Source organism: Aedes aegypti, chromosome 1 (genome assembly GCF_002204515.2).
Source record: "Aedes aegypti strain LVP_AGWG chromosome 1, AaegL5.0 Primary Assembly, whole genome shotgun sequence".
Lineage (NCBI taxonomy): Eukaryota > Metazoa > Arthropoda > Insecta > Diptera > Culicidae > Aedes > Aedes aegypti.
In genome coordinates, this window is record NC_035107.1 from 65,687,510 (window position 1) to 65,706,568 (window position 19,059).

At 43.4% G+C, this 19,059-nt stretch overlaps 1 protein-coding gene across 1 annotated transcript in view; it reads right to left on the reverse strand.

Annotated features, from left to right (window-relative positions):
* Positions 1-19,059, reverse strand: part of LOC5579160 — a 29,898-nt gene that overhangs the window by 702 nt on the left and 10,137 nt on the right. The window contains exons 2-3 of the mRNA XM_021838472.1: positions 3,821-4,489; positions 24-3,761 (exon numbers count right to left, since the gene is read on the reverse strand). Coding sequence (XP_021694164.1) covers positions 24-3,761; positions 3,821-4,476 — 4,394 coding nt within the window. The 5' untranslated portion in view covers positions 4,477-4,489. The remainder of the gene's footprint in view (positions 1-23; positions 3,762-3,820; positions 4,490-19,059) is intronic.

Consider the following 19,059-nt stretch of genomic DNA (forward strand, 5'->3'; position numbering starts at 1 on the left):
CAATTAGGATCCTTCAAACTTACCTCAGCACGATCTCCAACGCCTTCTCGCTGTAGTGCACGGGTCGAATCAACGAACCGTCCCCAATCACTTCGTACAAGGTCAATTTGTACCACTGGAATGGCGTCTTCGCGGCAAGCTCCTTGCAAATATCCGACGCCGTTTTGGTCGGGGTGATCGTAACGTTGATCTGCGTTTTCTCCTCACTCGCCGCCTTGCTGCTTCCCTCGTCGCACTCGATCGCGATCCAGACCTTCAAATCGCCGGAGTCCTTCACCGTATCGGAGAGGTTTTCCGCTGCGGCGTGATATTTCTGCAACACTTTCAGCATCAGCTGCTCCTTCTTGACCTCCTCCGGAGTGATCGTGAACAGATTTTTGTACAGCTTGATCAAGTCCGCTACCACGTCCGCTTCCTCCTGACAGTACGTATACTGTTCGGCTTCCTGATTCTGTGTGGAGTTCGCCATTAGCGTTGATCCCCAGATCATGGCCAGGTTTGGAACGCCCATCTTGTTGTGTCTCTCCAGCGACGCAATGAAGCTCAAGTGACCGATCAACTTTTTCAACGCGTGGTACTCGACATTGGGTAGACGCGAGAGCAATTCCTTGTAGGAATCGATCTTGTCCTTGGCAGACTTCAGGCTGGTAATACTGACGAAACTGATCGAGTAGCTTCCAAAGAACGAATTCGGAATGTCCCGGATGAACTTCTTTAGCGCTCCAGCGACGTCGTATTCGCTGAACTCTGCCCGAATAAGCTGCACCGCAAAGGCATCCTCCTTGAACAGTTGTAGGATTTTCGCGACCTGGCTGGCTGATCCGGACTTGCGGTAGATTCCCTCGGACATCGAACCATGAGCGTAGATGAAGTTGATGCACTTGTCGATCAGCACGGGGACGTCGTTCTTGGTCAACTGCTGGCTGTGTAAGCTGCTGCCGTTCTTGTGCGCCGTATCCTTGATGATTTTCTTCCATATCTGGGTCTCCCTCGGCGAAGCCATAATGAAGTACAGCGTAGCGTAAGGTGGACAATCGATGAATAGTGATGGCCCTGCTTCCGTATGTAGGTTTCGGACCGATTCATCCGATTCAATACCTCCGATGCAACGTGCTTTTCGCAAGTCCAGCTGTTCCAGCTGTCGATCCTGATAGTTGAAGAAGTACAACCGACGCTTCGCCAACAGCAACCAAGCTCCGCTCCAGGTCGACGAAACGGACTTCTTCATGTAACACCAACCAGCTCGGGTGAACTCCGCCAGACACGTATCCGGGAACACCTCTGTCACCGATTGCAATATCTTCGCCATCCACAAATTCCTATCCGATCGCTTGTGCACTCCGAACATGTATGACTGCCTCAAGGTCTTCACATTCCCGCTGTTGTTACTCGTGATGACCAGATTTGGGTTCGTCACCAATTGCTGGTTGGAGCCGAAGCTTCCTTCCTTCTTCGGCAATGCCAGCACGATTTCAAAGCAGTGTAGATCCGGCCCTCCCTCGTTGTTGAACTTGTGTTGAACTACGCACTGCAAGCTCAGAATGAACTTCAAGTGGAATGTCTCTTTGGGTTGAGTTTTTTGCGGGTCCTGGTAGGTCTGAATGATCTTCTCCTTCAGCACAGCCGATCTCGGAGTCAACTCGTTGAACACATCGCCGATCATGCCGGATGGGAACTTCAACACATGTCCTTGATGGCTGATTAGCCGCTCGGTCAGCGGTGGCTTCGGAACCATCTCCAGCACCGTTCGAGTGTCACCCTTCGATTTGAAACTGGACTTGCGCTTCAGGGCATTCATCAGCTTGGACTTGACGCTGGATTTGCTGGAAGAAGGCCCAGGCAAAGGCTCACCCGAATCCACCGCACCGATCGCTTCCATATACGACGGAAGGTACGAATCGTCTTCGTGGATTCGCGTTAACTCCGTTGGCAGTTCCTTCTGAATCTTCTCCACCTGTTTGCTGTCGTTCTTCTCGTTCAGCGGGTTCACATTCGTAGTTTTGAGGAACTTGTCGGGTTCTGGCTCTGTGGCATCATCCGGCACAAACCAACTCGTTTGAGGTCCTTGACTGCTGGATGGGTAACTCAAGTCAGCCGGTTCTTGACTCGCTTCCGATTCATCTACCCTTGCTAGATACGGTTCTATCTCCTCCTCGTCCACCAGATTTTCCATGCTGTCCGACGGCAGGTTCAGATTCTGATGGATGATCGTGCTCCTCTTGGGGCTGCGGGATTTCTTCCGTCGTGGAATTGGAGGTGGATCCTTGTTCGGTGGGCCAGGATCTTCCTTCGTCGATGACTCCAGAAGTGAGTCTGATCGCTTCGGTGGTTTCGGCAGCTCTTTGGGCATATCTTCCGGTGCGAGATTTTCGTCCGAGGAATGCAGTTTGACTCTTTGCCCATAGGACTCCGCACTCAAGATGTTCTCTATCAGTGCCAGCTCGTCGTTCTGTCCAGTCTTCTCCATGATCACCGCCAACGATCGTCGATGAGCCAACGGATCGAACTCATCGATGATGTCCGATATCGAAACCTCATCGTAATCGTGCTTTGACGGTCGAGAGCCTAGCGGCTCCGGTTTCAACAGCGACGTCTCCATCTCGCAAATTTGTCCATAGAGCTGAGCATCGTTAGCGTAAGTCGGCTCTGGAGTACTTATCCTCGAGCTATCTCCATCCTCCTCATCCACCTGTCGCCCATCCTGATTGCTAATGTCGTAAAAGTTCCACGAGTCTGATCGCAAATTAAGGTTGTTGCGCAGTTCATCGATCGAAGATGATCTACGAGAAAAGACGCGGTTCACAGAGTTGCAGGTAGCTCTCCTTGAATCTGGGGCCGAAGAGCTACCCATCGCGACGTTTTCGTAGTTCTCGGTTTTCTTCCGTATCTTGATGCGCTTCAGCATCTCCGGCAGATTGTTATCTTCCTCCGACGAGCTGCTGCAAGGCGATCGAGGAATGATATTCAGCTTACCGTACGGATTCTCACGCGACACGGAAGCTTCTTTACCGTGAAGTACCGGCGCGGGGCCCTTCGGAGGTGGCAAATCCTCGGAACTGCTTCCGATGTCCACCTCCCGTACTGAATCGATGTAGAACTTACTCTCGTGCAGATTCGATTCACTCTTATTTTTCTGTCGCAAGGGTCCTGGCGAGGGGAAACCTCCATTGCGGTCCTTCTTTGGCACTACCTTACTGTACAAACTCTGACTCAGTCCGGTGTTTCTGGAGAATATCCCAGTCGTGGGAGGATTGGTCGACGAGGACGACGCCGACGCCAAACTCATGCTACTGTTCGACTTGGACTTCGCTGAGTCCGCATACGGCGGAGGCTCTTCAAAGTTTGTCCTTTTGGCACTTTTGGGAATGTCGTAAGTTGATGAGGAGCTGGAACCCTTGGTCAGGTCCTCCTGGTTGTAAACTTTGTTGTTCAACGGACTGTTGAACTGAATGTTCTTGATGAGATCACTGTTCTCCGGCGGTACGGTTTGCCGTCTCTCCAAAAATTCTTGATCATCAGTCGTACTGTTACTGCGGCTCGTCTTACCCTCCTTATTGCGCGCCAACGACAGCGACAGCTTATCCTCCGCCAAGCTATTGATCGATTTGCTGACACTCTTAAATTTACTCGTAGCCTCCGTTCCCCAGCTCTTGAAGTTCTTATCCAACTTGGTGGCAACCTTCTTGGACTTGTGCGTCACCCGCTCGGTGATGGACTCCCTCAGCAGTTTCGACGTCATCCCAATCGATTTGAACAGTTCCCTGCAATTACAAACCCAATATTAAAACTTCTGAATCTCCCACGTCACTCAAGAACTCACCCTGGAGAAGTAGTCTTGTACTTTCGCCCACTGTCGCCACTTCCAATCGAAACTCCATCCGATTCGGTCGAATTCCCCAACCCCGGCAGAGGCTCACCCTCGAAGCTGAACATTTTGCTACTGCTGGTCTTGGGTGAACTCGTCGTTTCCGAGCCCTTCCCCCGAAGATCGTTGCGAACGGTCGTGATTCCGGGACTGGGTGGAGTTGGCACACTTGGAGGAGGTCTCTTTACGGCACCGGTTGTCGGGGCTGACGTGGAGGTTGCCAGAGCTGGCGTAACGTTCTGGTAGTTACTTGAGCCTCCCTGATCCTCCTGGACGACGACCTTGGTACGCCTCGGCGCAGGAACAGGTCGCGAGCTGACATCTGGCCCTGGATTGTTGTTCTGGACTTTTGGGGTACCACCGCTTTTCGGATGAGGAATTTCGAAGTTTTCGTAGTCCAGCTTACGGTATAGGGACGGGACGGAATCCTGATCCAGCTTTGGGTAGATAGACGGAATGGATGGGTTGCCGGTACTGATGCAGTCCGGCTCATCGTGACTGGGGGTAAGTGTATAGCTATTGTTGTTGACTTTGTCTGAGGACGTGGCGTTGTTGGGTCGTTGACGTGGTCTTGGGACCGGCATTGAGGCTGCCGATGAAGGATCTGCCATTATTGGGCAATATCTGAGAGAAAAGAAAGGTGAAGGATAATGTTAATCACGCTGTTTCCAGGAATTACATAGGTTATTGAGGGTGTCTTTTTAAAAGTGTCTTTCGATGCCATATTGGAAGCTGCACAAAATCATAGGCTACCAATTGGATTCATCAAATGCTCAAAAACCGACATCTCTCCTCGACATTGCGTCAAGCTGCGATTCGAAAATAGAGTGTTTGTGGATGCCACAAGGGGAAGTCTTATCATCACTTCTGTGGAATCTTGTAGCAGATGTAATATTGAGACATTGAGTTGCCCAACTTATGGATTTGCGGACGACTATCTAGCTTTGATAGTTGGTATTTGCATAAGTACTCTATTCGACCTGATGCAAAGTTCTCTTCAGGTAGTCGAGAGTTGGTGTCGCCAATATGGCCTTTCGGTTAACCCGAATAAAACATCTATTGTTCTTTTTACAGAGAGGCGAAACCGCGATGGAATTCTACCTTTACGTCTTTTTGGCACTGAGATTAACGCGACTGAGTAAAGTATGTCGGAGTCGTTCTAGATTCCAAACTTTCTTGGACATCTCACATTGATTTCAAAGTCAAAAAAGCTTGCATGGCCTTCGGTCAATGCCGGCGAACCTTTCGTAAAACTTGGGGCCTCAAACCCAAGTATATCAAATGGATTTACACAACAGTTGTTCGACCAATATTGGTATATGGATGGCTTGTGTGATGGTAAAAGGGCGAAGCGAGAACAATTTAATCATAGTTAGGCCATCTTCAAAAGATGTGCTTTATGGCAATGTCTAGTGCGTTCTCTACGACTCCCACAGCAGCACTCGAGGCTCTTTTTGACGTTGTGCCACTACAAATACATCTTAAACAAGAAGCACTTTCTTGCTCTTACCGTTTATGGGTACTGGATCTACTAGCATAGCATAGCATAGACTGACTGTACATGTCAATGGTTGCTACTCCGTGATTGATCGGAACTGGTAAGAATTGCACTACGATCCAAATGAATAAGGGATGGGAATTTCCGCTTACTCTCGAAGTGCAATTTTAGCAGATTTAATATTGTTGATCAATAACGGCGCCGGCCAAATCCTTACAGTCAGTTGGGATGGGGAAGGAATGTTAGGGTGTAATAATTGTTGCTTCTAGAGACCGAGAATACCTCTGCATCTCCACAATCATCACGGGAAGGGTGTTAATTAGTGAGGGAGGAAAAGATCTGGAAGTCACCTTTGGTCGGTGATGCGATCCATGGACAAGGGGGAAATATACGACTTATATTTAAAGCTAGTTTTGTATTTTTGTCTCGCGAAGTTTTTGGTAGAAGATTTAAAAGATACGTCAACATCTATAATGTCGAACAATTCAAAAGAAGTTTTTATTAATGGCGAAAACTGAAAATTACATGTATATTTTTTAAATTATATGAAACAGGAATAATGCCGTCACTTGTAGTAACGAACCATATATGGACTGGACACAAATATCTCACACAGTGCGAACAGCAAAACTTCTTGGCGTCCCGAAAACAAACCGTCTTACTTGGGCCTTCCCAAACACCTAACCAGCAAGACACTGGAAAACAGAAAAAAAAAGTTCTCCGACGACGAAAAAAAAACGCTTTAATATGGATTTCAAATAGCAATCCATGAAAATGTATAATGCGCAACTTGTTTTGACGTTGCTTTTACGAATGCGGGAGTTTATTTATAATTCAACTAATAAAGTTCTTCTTTTCGTGAGTTGTCCGGAATTTGAAACAAGGTGTCCGTAAAATGAAGCAAAAGTGAGGTTGCGTCCGGAATAAGAATCATGGAAAGATCATTTATTTCTACTTATTTTAGGTAATTCAAGCTTTGGAATCCGAATCTTTTCCCACCGTTCGGAAGTTGAGTGTTTCAAAAGTCTGATAACGCACAGGTATCATACAATATGTTTCAATTTATGTGCTTTTCTATCGGTTATACTTCACAGGGGCCTTAAGTGTCCGTAATATGAATCAAAACGGTACAACGTAGGCGACAACCTCAACAATCTGTGGGAGTCTATCCACGGTGCGATGAGCACAGCAGCGCGATAGGTGATAAGTACTGCTCAGACACGACCCAGAAACGGTTGGTTTGATGAGGAGTGCCAGAATGTGACGGATGAGAAGAACGTTGCCAGAAGCCGGATGTTAGTGTCTGGTACCCGGCAGAATTGAGAGCGGTACAAGGAAGCTAGAGCAGCCGAGAAACGAATTCACCACAGAAAGAAAAGGCAGTATAAAGAAGGCATCATTACTGAGGCGCAAAACAGCATCGAACAAAATGATATGCGGAGTTTTTACGAAACTGTCAATGGCGTACGGAGAAAAACTGAGCCGTCTCCCGTCATGTGCAATGACCGCAAAGGTATCTTGCTGACAGACAAAATCTTGGTGGCTGCCAGTTGGAGAGAACACTTCGAGCAATTGTTAAATTGAGAGAACACGAGCGCGTCTGAGAACAGATTAATCATCAGCAACTATGGACAAGCTGTGGAGCCCCCGACGCTAGATGAGGTTAGAAGAGCGATTAAGGAGTTGAAGAACTGTAAGGCTGCTGGAAAAGACAAACTCCCGGCTAAGTACGGTAGTGAGCAGCTGTACGAAATACTGCACCGTACTCTGTTAAGGATACGAGAGGAAGAAGAATTGCCTGCTAGCTGACTGGAGGGCCTCATCTGCCCTTTGTATAAGAAGGGCCACAGATTGGAGTGCGCCAATTACCGAGGAATAACGCTCCTCAATACGGCGTACAAAATAATGTCGCGTGTTCTGTTCAACAGATTGAGACCGCTGGAGAGTCCTTCGTCGGCGAATACCAAGCTGGTTTTCGTGAGGGCCGATCAACGACGGATCAAATGTTTACCTTGCGACAAATCCTTGATAAGTTCCGGGAATACAACTTGCAGACTCACCGTCTGTTCATTGATTTCAAGGTGGCGTACGATTCAGTGAAGAGAAATGAGTTATGGCAGATAATGGTAGAACACGGTTTTCCGGCGAAACTGATTAGACTGATTCGTGCAACGTTGGATGGATCGAAATCAAGTGTGTGGGTTGCGGATGAGACTTCAACCGCCTTCGTAACCTTAGATGGATTGAAGCAAGGAGATGCGCTTTCGAACCTTTTGTTCAACGAAGGAGCTATAAGGAGAGCGGGCGTGCAAAGAAGCGGTACCATCGTCACCCGGTCGCATATGATCCTGGGTTTTGCGGACGATATCGATATAATCGGAATTGATCGTCGAGCCGTAGAAGAGGCATTCGTGCCTTTTAAAAGGGAGACAGCGAGGATTGAACTTGCCGTCAATACCAGCAAAACTAAGTACATTGTCGCTGGTAGACAGCGTGGTTCCAATCGTGACGTTGGTAGTGAAGTGGTGCGGGTGGTGAAAAATTTGAGGTAGTGGAAGAATTTGTGTATCTTGGTACTTTAGTGACGTGCGATAATGATGTTACCCGCGAGGTGAAAAGGCGTCTTGCAGCTGCGAATAGGGCTTTTTACGGGCTCCGTAACCAGCTTAAGTCCCGTAGCCTGCAGACGAAAACAAAATTCGCGCTATATAAGACACTTATTCTTCCGGTTGCTCTATACGGCCATGAATCCTGGACGTTAAAAAAGGTCGACCGGAAAGCGTTTGGAGTTTTTGAGCGTAAAGTGCTGCGAACAATACTCGGCGGTAAACAAGAAAATAGCATACGGCGGCGTCGCATGAATCATGAGTTGTACCTAGTATATAAAGAAGTGGATATTATCAAGCTCATAAAACACGGCAGGCTGCGTTGGGCTGGTCATGTGGTACGAATGCCGGAAGAACGACAAGCAAAAGTAATATTCAGTATAGAACCCGGACGAGGCCGTCGGCTTCGTGGTAGGCCGCGCACACGTTGGCTTTTTGCAGTTGAAGAGGACTTAAGGGCACTTAACGTTCAGGGCGACTGGAAGCGATTGGCTCAGGACCGAGCCCAGTGGAGAAGAATTATCCATTCGGCGTAGATTCAACGTAGCGGATTGTGGCCCATCAAGTATCAAGTAAGTAGAATCAATTTGAAAATCTAAAATAAAAACATGAAATTTTGACGTCAATACGGTCAGTTGGTCTTATAATTCTTGGGTGAGACATCCCCCTAACCCTTTCCCTTTGTTTTCCCTTCCCTTCCCACACCCTTTGTTTTCGTTTTTTTTTTCTCCCGAAAAAACGCGAACCGGACACAATTGATCCGGATTCCATCGCTCACCCTCAAAGGAACATGCAACAGATTCAACGGAACAAACACTACTCCCTTCCACAGAAATGGTACAGAATCGATTATCGACGTGACTTTTTGTAGTCCTAACCTTTTAGGTACTGTAAAATCGAGTGTAATTGATCAGAAGGGTGAAATCGATCATCGTATCACACGATTTTAATTATTCGTAATGGAGCACAAATATCAATGTAAGCTGCAGTAAATGAACGTTGCTTGTCGTAACTATTGTCGAAATGTGTGTTGTGAAGTTTTTTTTTTGCGTTAAAGAATGTTTATTACTATGGAAATAATGTAAAATTTCAAAATCATGTACGGTGCAGTATTGACAAACATCTATGAACTTCTATTTATAAGCAAGGATTTGAACAAGGTCTAAACCTGAAAGTTTGTGAGGATGCTTGAGATATATCCCCAAACCAGATTTCATCACCAAAACTCGTACCAATTAGCTCATATGGTCGAAATAATTGAATTTCTGTTAGATATCATTGAATTCCTTAGGAAATTGCATACATTTAGGAGTTTTCCCCGTAATTCTTGAAATTTAACTATTCGTTATTTACATAAATATTGGCATTGTTAACATTACAGAAAACAGACTTGAAAAACCATGAAAAATGATCAATTTCACCCGAAATTACGGTACCATGAACTGGCGCGTTAATGACGGTTATACTCATCAATCGATTCGTTATAGTATAATACAAGGCGGGCGGAAGGCAGCGCGATGTAACTCCACTCAAGCCCGAAGATGGAATACAGCGCGCTTCGACGACGAAGTATTCACTGAAGCCCTGAGGCGCGAACGGAACACTGGACCTAAACGGTGAAGAGCTAGTCGCTGTAATATCACGAACGTGTGATGCTTCCATGCCAAGAAAAGCTCCTCCTAGAAAGAACAGGCCGCCGGTGTACTGGTGGTGCGAATCAACTGCAAACCTTCGAGCAACCTGCCTTCGGGCTGGACGAAGAATGCAACGCGCACGCACAGAAGCACAAAGAGAAGAACGCGGTGCAGCATTCAGAGAGGCAAAGATGGTTCTCAAAAAGGAAATCAAAAGTCGAAAACGGGCATGCTTTGATAGTCTATTCGAGAGTGCCAATTCGAGTCCATGGGGTGACGCCTACAGAGTGGTAATGGCTAAGACCAAAGGTGCTATAGCGCCCCAAGAGAAGTCGCCCGAGTTGCTGCAAACGATAATCGATGTACTCTTCCCGCACCATCCCATAAGCCCATGGCCCCCAGCGCCGTATGCGGCAGATGAAGGAGAAGAAGTGGCGAGAGTGACGAATGAAGAGCTGGCAAAAGTAGTGAAATCATTCGCTTCAAACAAGGCACCGGGACCCGATGGTATCCCCAATGTTGCCTTAAAAGCGGCAGTGAACGCGGATCCAGACATGTTCAGAACTACGATGCAACGCTGCATTGATCAAGGAATCTTCCCGGATGGAAGCGACAGAAATTGGTGCTACTACCAAAGACGGGGAAACCACCAGGTGACCCGTCAGCGTATAGACCTATTTGTCTACTAGATACAACGGGCAAGTTACTGGAGAGGTTGATTCTCGACAGACTAGTACCGTATACGGAAGGTGCGGACGGCCTGTCCAACAACCAGTTTGTATTCAGAAAAGGTAAATCTACTCTGGATGCCATCCAGTCGGTCGTTCAGATAGCTGAGGTGACAATCGAGCATAAAAGGAGCGGCATCCGTTACTGCGCGGTTGTCACTCTGGATGTGAAGAATGCGTTCAACAGCGCAAGCTGAGAAGTAAAAGCACACGCGCTTCACCGCCTCAAGGTACCGGTGCAGTTGTGTAAGCTATTTTGATGGTAGGATTCTACTGTATGACACAGAGGAGAAGCAGAAGAGCGTTCGAATTACCGCGGGAGTACCTCAAGGTTCAATCCTGGGCCCGCTGTTATGGAATGCAATGTACGATGACGTACTGAGGCTGCCCCTTCCGACGGGTGTTAAGATTGTTGGCTTCGCCGACGATATCACCCTAGTGGTATATGGTGAATCGATGGAGGAAGTAGAGTTGACAGCAGCGCACTCTATTATCATAGTTGAGGAATGAATGAAGTCTAGGAAACTAGGACTGGAAGCGACTCTGCTGTAATTGCCAGCAAACGCAAGCTACTGGCAAGCGTGGCGCTATCCATACTAAGGTATGGAGGACCAGTCTGGTCAAAAGCGCTCAGAACTAGCAGAAACCTAAAGCGGTTGGAAAGCACGTACAGGATAATGTGCTTAAGAGTAGCAAGTGCATACCGGACGGTATCTAAAGAGGCCGTGTGTATCATAGCCGGGATGACGCCCATCCTCATCATCAAGGAAGATGTTCAATGCTTCAACCAAAGAGGTACCAGAGGAGTCCGCGACACGTGTAAAGAGGAAACGCACAGAAGCTGGCAGCAGGAATGGGATAACTCCACTAAGGGTAGATGGACCCATCGGCTAATACCAAATGTGTCAGATTGGTATAGTAGAAACCATGGGGAAGTGAACTTCCACCTGACGCAGTTTCTGTCAGGACATGGTTGCTATAGACAGTACCTGCATAGGTTCGGGCACTCAGAATCTCCTGCGTGCCCCAATTGTGCTGGTGTGGATGAAACAGCGGAGCATGTCGTATTCGATTGTCCCCGTTTCATTGTTGTGAGAGGTCGCATGCTCACTACATGCAGAGGGGACACGTCCTCCGACAATATAATAGAGATGCCGAGTGCTGGAATACAGTAACTACGGCTGTCACTCACATTATGTTAGAATTACAGTGCCTATGACGCACTGACCAAGAGTTGGCTGCAGAGGATTAGCCCTGCCGAATCTATCCTTGATACAATGTGTTTGAGTGTCTGACGACATTGATCGCTCGGCAATGAAGCCCATTAATCGTACAACCATGATCTTGAAATAGATAAGTCCCGTTAAAATGTTACTAACTAGAAAAATATTCAATCTATTCATGATCATATAGATATTGTTCATCTGAACTGAAAGTTGTTTAAACTTCATCTAGATTGTGTTAGGACACAGAAGTTTGAATATAAAGATTCTGAATATAAAGTTATGGAGAGATTACTGTACCGCCATCCTTCGGATTATTCCTCAATTAGATTCCAATGTTAGACACGAACCTTTATTATCCTAGTATATTGGATGTTAAGAAATCTTTTTTAGGCCAATTTTGGATCCCTCGTGCCGTTACCTAGAGAGGCGGAGGGGATCAGGGGGAACGTCTCACCCAAGGACTGTAAGCCCAACTAATCGCATTTACTTAAAAATGTATTCCATATTTATTAATCTTCTTGTCTCCGAATTGTGGCCATTTAAAAATTTCAAAGATCTTCTCGGGATTTTAAGGGTTAAGGAAGTCAAAGAAACTTCCACTACAAAATGATCCTGTTCCATTCGTGAATTGAACCCAGGCACATTTACCATGGCTTTGCTCTAAAATATTTGCCGCAATCGAAAGGAAACTATACTCGGATTCAATTCGATATAAAAATTCGGTTTTATCTCTTTGATGAAATCACGTCAGAATATTAGTATAATTTAGTTTTAATTAGCGTCGTGATGTTTCTAGACTAATCATACTGGAAACTCCAACCGATACACTTTTATTTAATTGTATCACAATCTAAAATTAGTTTCGTCATTTCGAGCGAGTGTTCCAATTGCACTGATGAATCATTTTTCTCGTCTCATATAGTTTTTTATCGTATAAACCACCCAGACGGTAATTGTAGACCGACATTGTCACCGAACGATATGAATATGTACAAACTACGCGGCAGACGCGATGGTCGTTTACGAGCACCTAATGCGTAACTTTCGTATACGGTCTAAGTTGTACAGCAGATCTTCCATTACTGCAATGTGTTTAATGAGAACTTAGACAGTTATTCTTTGTGAGCTATCTCCTCCTAATAACATTTTAAGTTTTATTACTGACTTGCAGACCACAATTTAGTTTTATAACTGTCTCAAAAGCACGTTAAAGCAGAAATGGTCACTTGGATCAAATGTATACTCCAGTTCATTTGCAAAGCTGCGCTAGATTTATTCTCGAATCGCAGTCGATCAGCATTCTCGATCATAAACGCGACTACAAACTTGATGACGTGCACAAATATTCTTAATACTTTGTGCAAGTTTGCACGAGCCATTTCCTCCATCTACAGCTGCCATCCATATCGCAAACAATAAGCAAACGAACAAACAAATCAAATCAACCGGCAATGGCGGCGGCGATGGTTTCAATTCCGTACTTATGTCGGTAAAGCGCATAATATGGCATTTGCGATTGCTGCGACTGATGGTGAGAAGAATCTTTCCTCCTATCATCAACCTTGACAGCCCATTATTGCGGCCAAGCGGGTAAAGGCTAAAAATGGAACCTCTAATTGAGTTGAGTGCTGCCGGAACAATCGTTTTTTTGGGATTGATGCATGTTTTTGACGAACATGAGATTTTGTGAACTTTGTTGTCGCCACATACATCAAGTAGATAAATGTGTGTAGTTTCAATGAATCAAATTGTCATCGAAACAGATACAAAACAAACAACAAAGCAAGCGCGCTCACAATCGTTTGTCCCAACTTTTGCTAATTGGGATACAATCATATGAGAGAAATTTGCATGACAAAAACATAGGGTACCATTGTTGCAACCTTTTCAACTCGCGTTTATTCAGTTAATTTAAACACAAAATCAAATTTGTTTCGTGGTTGTTATTTGGCAATGTGGCAATGCTTACCAACACGGAGAATTGTCTCGAAAATTGTAATGCAATGCCTAGAAAATATGCATGCCTACTGCGATCGTCAGTCACATTCTTCTGCTCGACTTTGAAAACATACTCCCTAAAATTGGTATGCACATTAAACTGATGCAAATTTTGAAGTTTTTGCTCCCCTATGCTTAAAAGATGTCAATTATGATGAAAATGATCCTTCCAAAATTTGAAATGATTCGGATGGAATTTGGTGGTGCACACGCTATTTGAAGTTTATATGGAAATTTCCAGGCCCATGGCACGGGACAACTTTTAGCGTAGTCAACATCTCCATGTGTTTACTCATTTTCGGGTAATTTGAATCGAGAGTGCAATCAGAATGCGAAGTTTTGTTCAATGTTTATGATCAATAATCGAGCAAGTGTCGCAATCAAATCACTGATTGCTTGCTTGGAGGCTTGCAGGATGCCTTTTAATGTTTGCTCTCCTTCCAAAACCATCGAAATGTTCACTGAGAAAAATCTACACGTCAAGGTCGTGTATTTTACTTATAGATTTGCGCAATGAGGAAAACCACATGATTTGAGTGTGGTAGTCATATGGATTTCATCATTGATTTCACTGTATAATAACATGTGTATCAACATTAGGTTGTCATGTGAAACAAACATGAATTTCCAAATATTAAATCATGAAAACCAACGGATTTGCTTATTGAATTCGAAATGTAGTAGCTTTAGATAGTCATGTGTGATAGAACATAAATGTCATGGGACTGAAAGAAGAAATTTGGTAGAAGAACTTTTGCTCCCCAAAATATGGATCCGAGGCTCTTCTGCTTGTCGCAAGCTCTCTTGATTTTTTTTCAAACCCGTGAGCCAGCAACAAGCGGGGCGCCGCAAATCCATAATTTGGGAAGCCAGGGATAAGCATATTCCATTTTTTTCGAAACTGAAAGCCAGGAAAATCTGTTAGTGGAATCCGATTTTTCTACTAAACTATACATTATATTCAATGTTTTCTTATAGAAAGGTAGAATTCTCGTATATCGGTCAACTTCACTAATAAAATAAAAATCGAATTCACAAATTTTCATCTAACACTTTCAGCTTCAAAATTTGCTTCTTCTCTTTGGAAGCATGATGATGACTGTCGTTCGACACGAGGTCCAACTGCAATTCAGTTCACTATGCATCCCATGGGTTGATCACAAACAATTTAGAAGCTTTGAACATGGAAATCGATAGCATAGCTCATGGATTTCATCATAACAATCTCATTGCGCATATCAATGAATCGACCTACTTGAACATGATGATTATGACACAAGATAACCATAAGCAAAACACACTGAATCCGTGTTGGAGTGATGATCTATGCGTCCATAGGTTGATACATACGAATCTGAAGAGAAAGCTTCGGGAACTTATGAGGAAAAAATATGGAATCCCTGTCGTCGGTTGATGAATCAATCCATGAAACAAAACAAAGGAATTTAATGTGTAACACACACGAAGTTTGCAAGAAAATCATAGCAAATCGATATGGACGTTCATGAATCGATCCATAATTTTTAACACACAGATCGAGCGTGTGGATTTTTATCAGTGTTGAATGTGCTTCAACTATTTGGCACATTATCAGCTGATTTAACAATATCAAAAATTGATAATCAAACCATAGCAAACAATTAAACAAAACAATGGTCTTTATTTTCACAGTTCTTACACTGACAGTGGGCGATATTCACTTATCGCCCGGGACATCCTGGCTACGAAGAACACTGTGTATCGATATATGGTTGTCATGGGCCTGGAAATTACTATGGAAAAGGCAAACCTTTTGTGCTCAGTCCTCTAACTGCTCATCATAATAATCTATGGAAAAGTGAACACACTCATCTCATGTGAAATCCAGCTACAACTTTGCCGAAGACCACATTTTAGTGGGACGTAAGGATAATTTGTTATTGGTGATAACAAAGTCTAAACCATGCTGAGATGATCATTCAATTACTTTCAGAGCAACACTGCTTTTTTGCTGTAGAACATAGTAGCCTGGATTACTTTGATCTATTCTACCCGCCAGGAGCACCACTGTTGCCTGCTGAGCAGTTGGTTAAGCATGCAAAATGCAAACCCAGTTTTTGATTAAGAATAGCAATTTATCCTTAAGTCCTATCAAAATGTGGTATTCAGCAAAGTTGTAGCTGAAAGGATTTCACATGAGCAGAGGTTGTTCACTTTCCATAGAATATTATGTCGAAGTGATAGAGGCCTGATCTCAAAAAGTTGGCGTTTTCCATAGTAATCTCCATATAAACTTCAAATGGCTTGTGCACAGTCAAATTTCTTCCAAATCATTTCAAATTTTGGGAGGATGCTATTTACCATAATATAAATCGTTTAAGCATAGGGGAGCAACATTTCAAAATTTGCATCACTCTAATGCACATGCATTGCATTCAACATGTAACAAAAAGCTTCCAATACATCAACTGATCGTTTTAAGTTCAGGTTTATCACGACCAACGGTGCAAGTAGGGTAAATGAACCTGCTTGCGCGGCGATGAGCTTCACTAGACATCTTCACGCTGCCCTTTCTTATCTCCCTACAGATAGTGCATAAATCGTATGTGCAAAGGAAACAATTTGCCCATTATAATGGCTGGGCCATCAACAGACCGGAAAAGCAAACAGTCCGACCATCATTGCGCTGCCGTTATACGCATAATTGTCCCATGTTCCAAAATATGCAATCGAGAAAAACGCGTTTAAAGATTTCAACACATTTTGGCCTCGTATTGACCAGGTGTGTGTTAAATTAATTTAAAATCTTTACAATAGTATAAAGAATAGCGTGCTTATTAGAGTCAAGAGTTTGTATTATGGGAATAAAGTAAATTTAGCTACGAAATTCAAAGTGGGACTGTTATGCCTAGAAATACCGGGATTTTGATGAATTTCTACGCATAACAGTCCCACTGATAGTAGTGACCAATTATGTGCTAAACATACGGCTGTAGATGACCATGGTTACGTAAAGATTGTACCGAATGTAGAGGACGTATATCCTCAAGACTATGTTAAGGCACCTAAAGAAGGCTCAAGCGACATGTGCCAAACGGAGCCACGTGTGGGGAAGTGAAGAAAGATTTTATAGTTTGGGATGGAAAGCAAAGTTTTATGTATGTGTGATAATGAGAAAAAGCATGAGTTTGTGAAAGGAAGAGTGGATGAGTAAGTTAGAGAGTTCATAAGATGCAATAAATTCCTATATCGACTCTTCTGCTGCATGCTTGACAGAAACTCGTCTGCGAATTCAAGGTTATTATGCGGAGTAAATATTTAACTCAAAATTCACGACACAAATGTTTACACGATTTGACATTTCTTTGGACTTTGTTTGTAAAATCATGATATTTGATACATCGCAAATTTTAATTTATTAATTTAGTTTAAGAACCACTAACATATTTGCCACTAGCACCGAAGAGTCAATTATGCGGAATAACCCAGTATGTGGCCAGGTCATCCAATACCTTTTGAACTATTCTTCTTTTGACTTGACTTTGACTTCTTCTTGACTGCATCAAGTTTGATATGTCGCAAGATAGGTCTTAGAATCGCCAATATAATGTCCACTTCCTCTGGGGAACAGGGTATCGAAAACAACCTGGCATGTTATCAAGTCATCCAAGAACCTTTGAATTACTCATCTTTAGCCTTGATTTGGGAATTTATGAAGTTTGATGTTGCTAGCTAGGTTTCAGATCCGACAGTTTAGAGGCTATTTATCCCAGGGAACCAGGAATTCGGAACAATCCGATATGTGGTCAAGTCGATCAAATACATTTGAACCACCTCTAGACTTGATTTGCAAATTCATGAAAATTTATATGTCGATGTATAATGGTCACTTCCACCAGTGAACCGGTATTCGGAACTACCCAGCATGTGGCCAAGTTATCCAAAAACGGTCGAACTACTTTTATTTAGACTTGGTTTGCTAAATCATGAAGTTGATTTATCGCAAGCCATGCACTCGAAATTAAAGTGGTTACTGATTCTTCAAGTGGGATTATTTTAGTACTTCCCGTGATGAATCCAAAATTAAAGTGAATTTCTAATCGTTGACCGCGGTTTCAAAAACTAGAAGAATTTTGTGATTGATCCTGAAAATTCAACTGAAATTCATTGAAAAACGGATGGTAAATAACATTTTGATATTTAAAATTTCAATCAAATTTGACGTCAGGCTCGCATGAATGATGAATGCATCATGATAATATACATAAAACAGGTTGTGTTCCACATGGGATGTAAAGCCGACGTAAGAAGGTGTCAAAACGATTTTCCCAAACACCAGCTAAATCAAAATTGACAACTGAATATTTTGTTCGAGATCAGCGCAGCGAATTGTATAGTGTGACAGTTATGCGTTGAAATACAGTAGTGGGACAGTTATGCGTGGAAATTCAACAATGGGACAAATTAACTTGGCTTGCTTTTCATTGAGTTTCCGAACAAAGTTAATTTTTAGTCAGTGTTTTCCAAAATTGTACGTAAAAATAAACTGTTAGATGACAAAAAGTCAAAATGCACAAAAAGTAACATGGGACAATTATGCGTATACCGGCAGTGCGTGTGTATCATCACATTCCTGTTGAAGCGTAAAGTTTATACGAGACGGCTGTGGCGGTTATCATTATCACGAAGAAGATATTTAGCTACCCAAGTTGTGCACTCTTAGGTTCTGAGTTTGTTGTTTTTACTAAAAGGAAGCTAATTCCGTTCTGCTGTCACTCACCACTAGCCTTTGACCTTGAATGCATCAAGAAAAAGTTACAGGCATTAAAGAACTCAAATGGTCAGTAACTTAGAACCGCTTTCAAAAATCCATTTTGAACCTGCTTTTATTCTGATAGCGAAAGATCCTAGGATGGAATCATGAGCATTGTTTATAAGTATGGCCATTCTCTAACAAATTATTCTAGAAAAGCTCCTAGAATTTTTAAATGATTTCCTTGCTATAAGCTCTAGTAATTGACTCAGAAATTTCTAGGAACTTTCAAGAAATTATACAATAGACAAATTCTTTCAGATAATTCAATAATTCAGACAAAGATTTGTACAGGAGCTTTCCTTTGTTCGCCTACGAATTCACAAAGAGAGTTCACCAGCAATTTTTCTACAAACAATACTAGAGGAGTTCTGTGACCTCAACAGGATTTCTAGATTCTGCCAGTATTCGTTTAAGATTTTTTCTTATTATTTTCTATTGCTGTAATTTCATGGGCAAATAACTGTAGGGATTCCTGTAACAATCTCTGGAGGAATCGTCCAAAAACTATTAAAGGTAATTCTGCCAAAAATTTCTCCAGGAACACCTTGAAAGATTTATTTAAGAATTGCTCCATAAATTCATCCAGGGATACATCCAGAGTTTCCTGCATGTATTTTGCAAGGAATTCCTTCAAAAATTCCTGAAGGAATTACATGCAGAATCCATCTAGAAAACTCTGGATGAATTTATGAAGGAATTTTTAAATAAA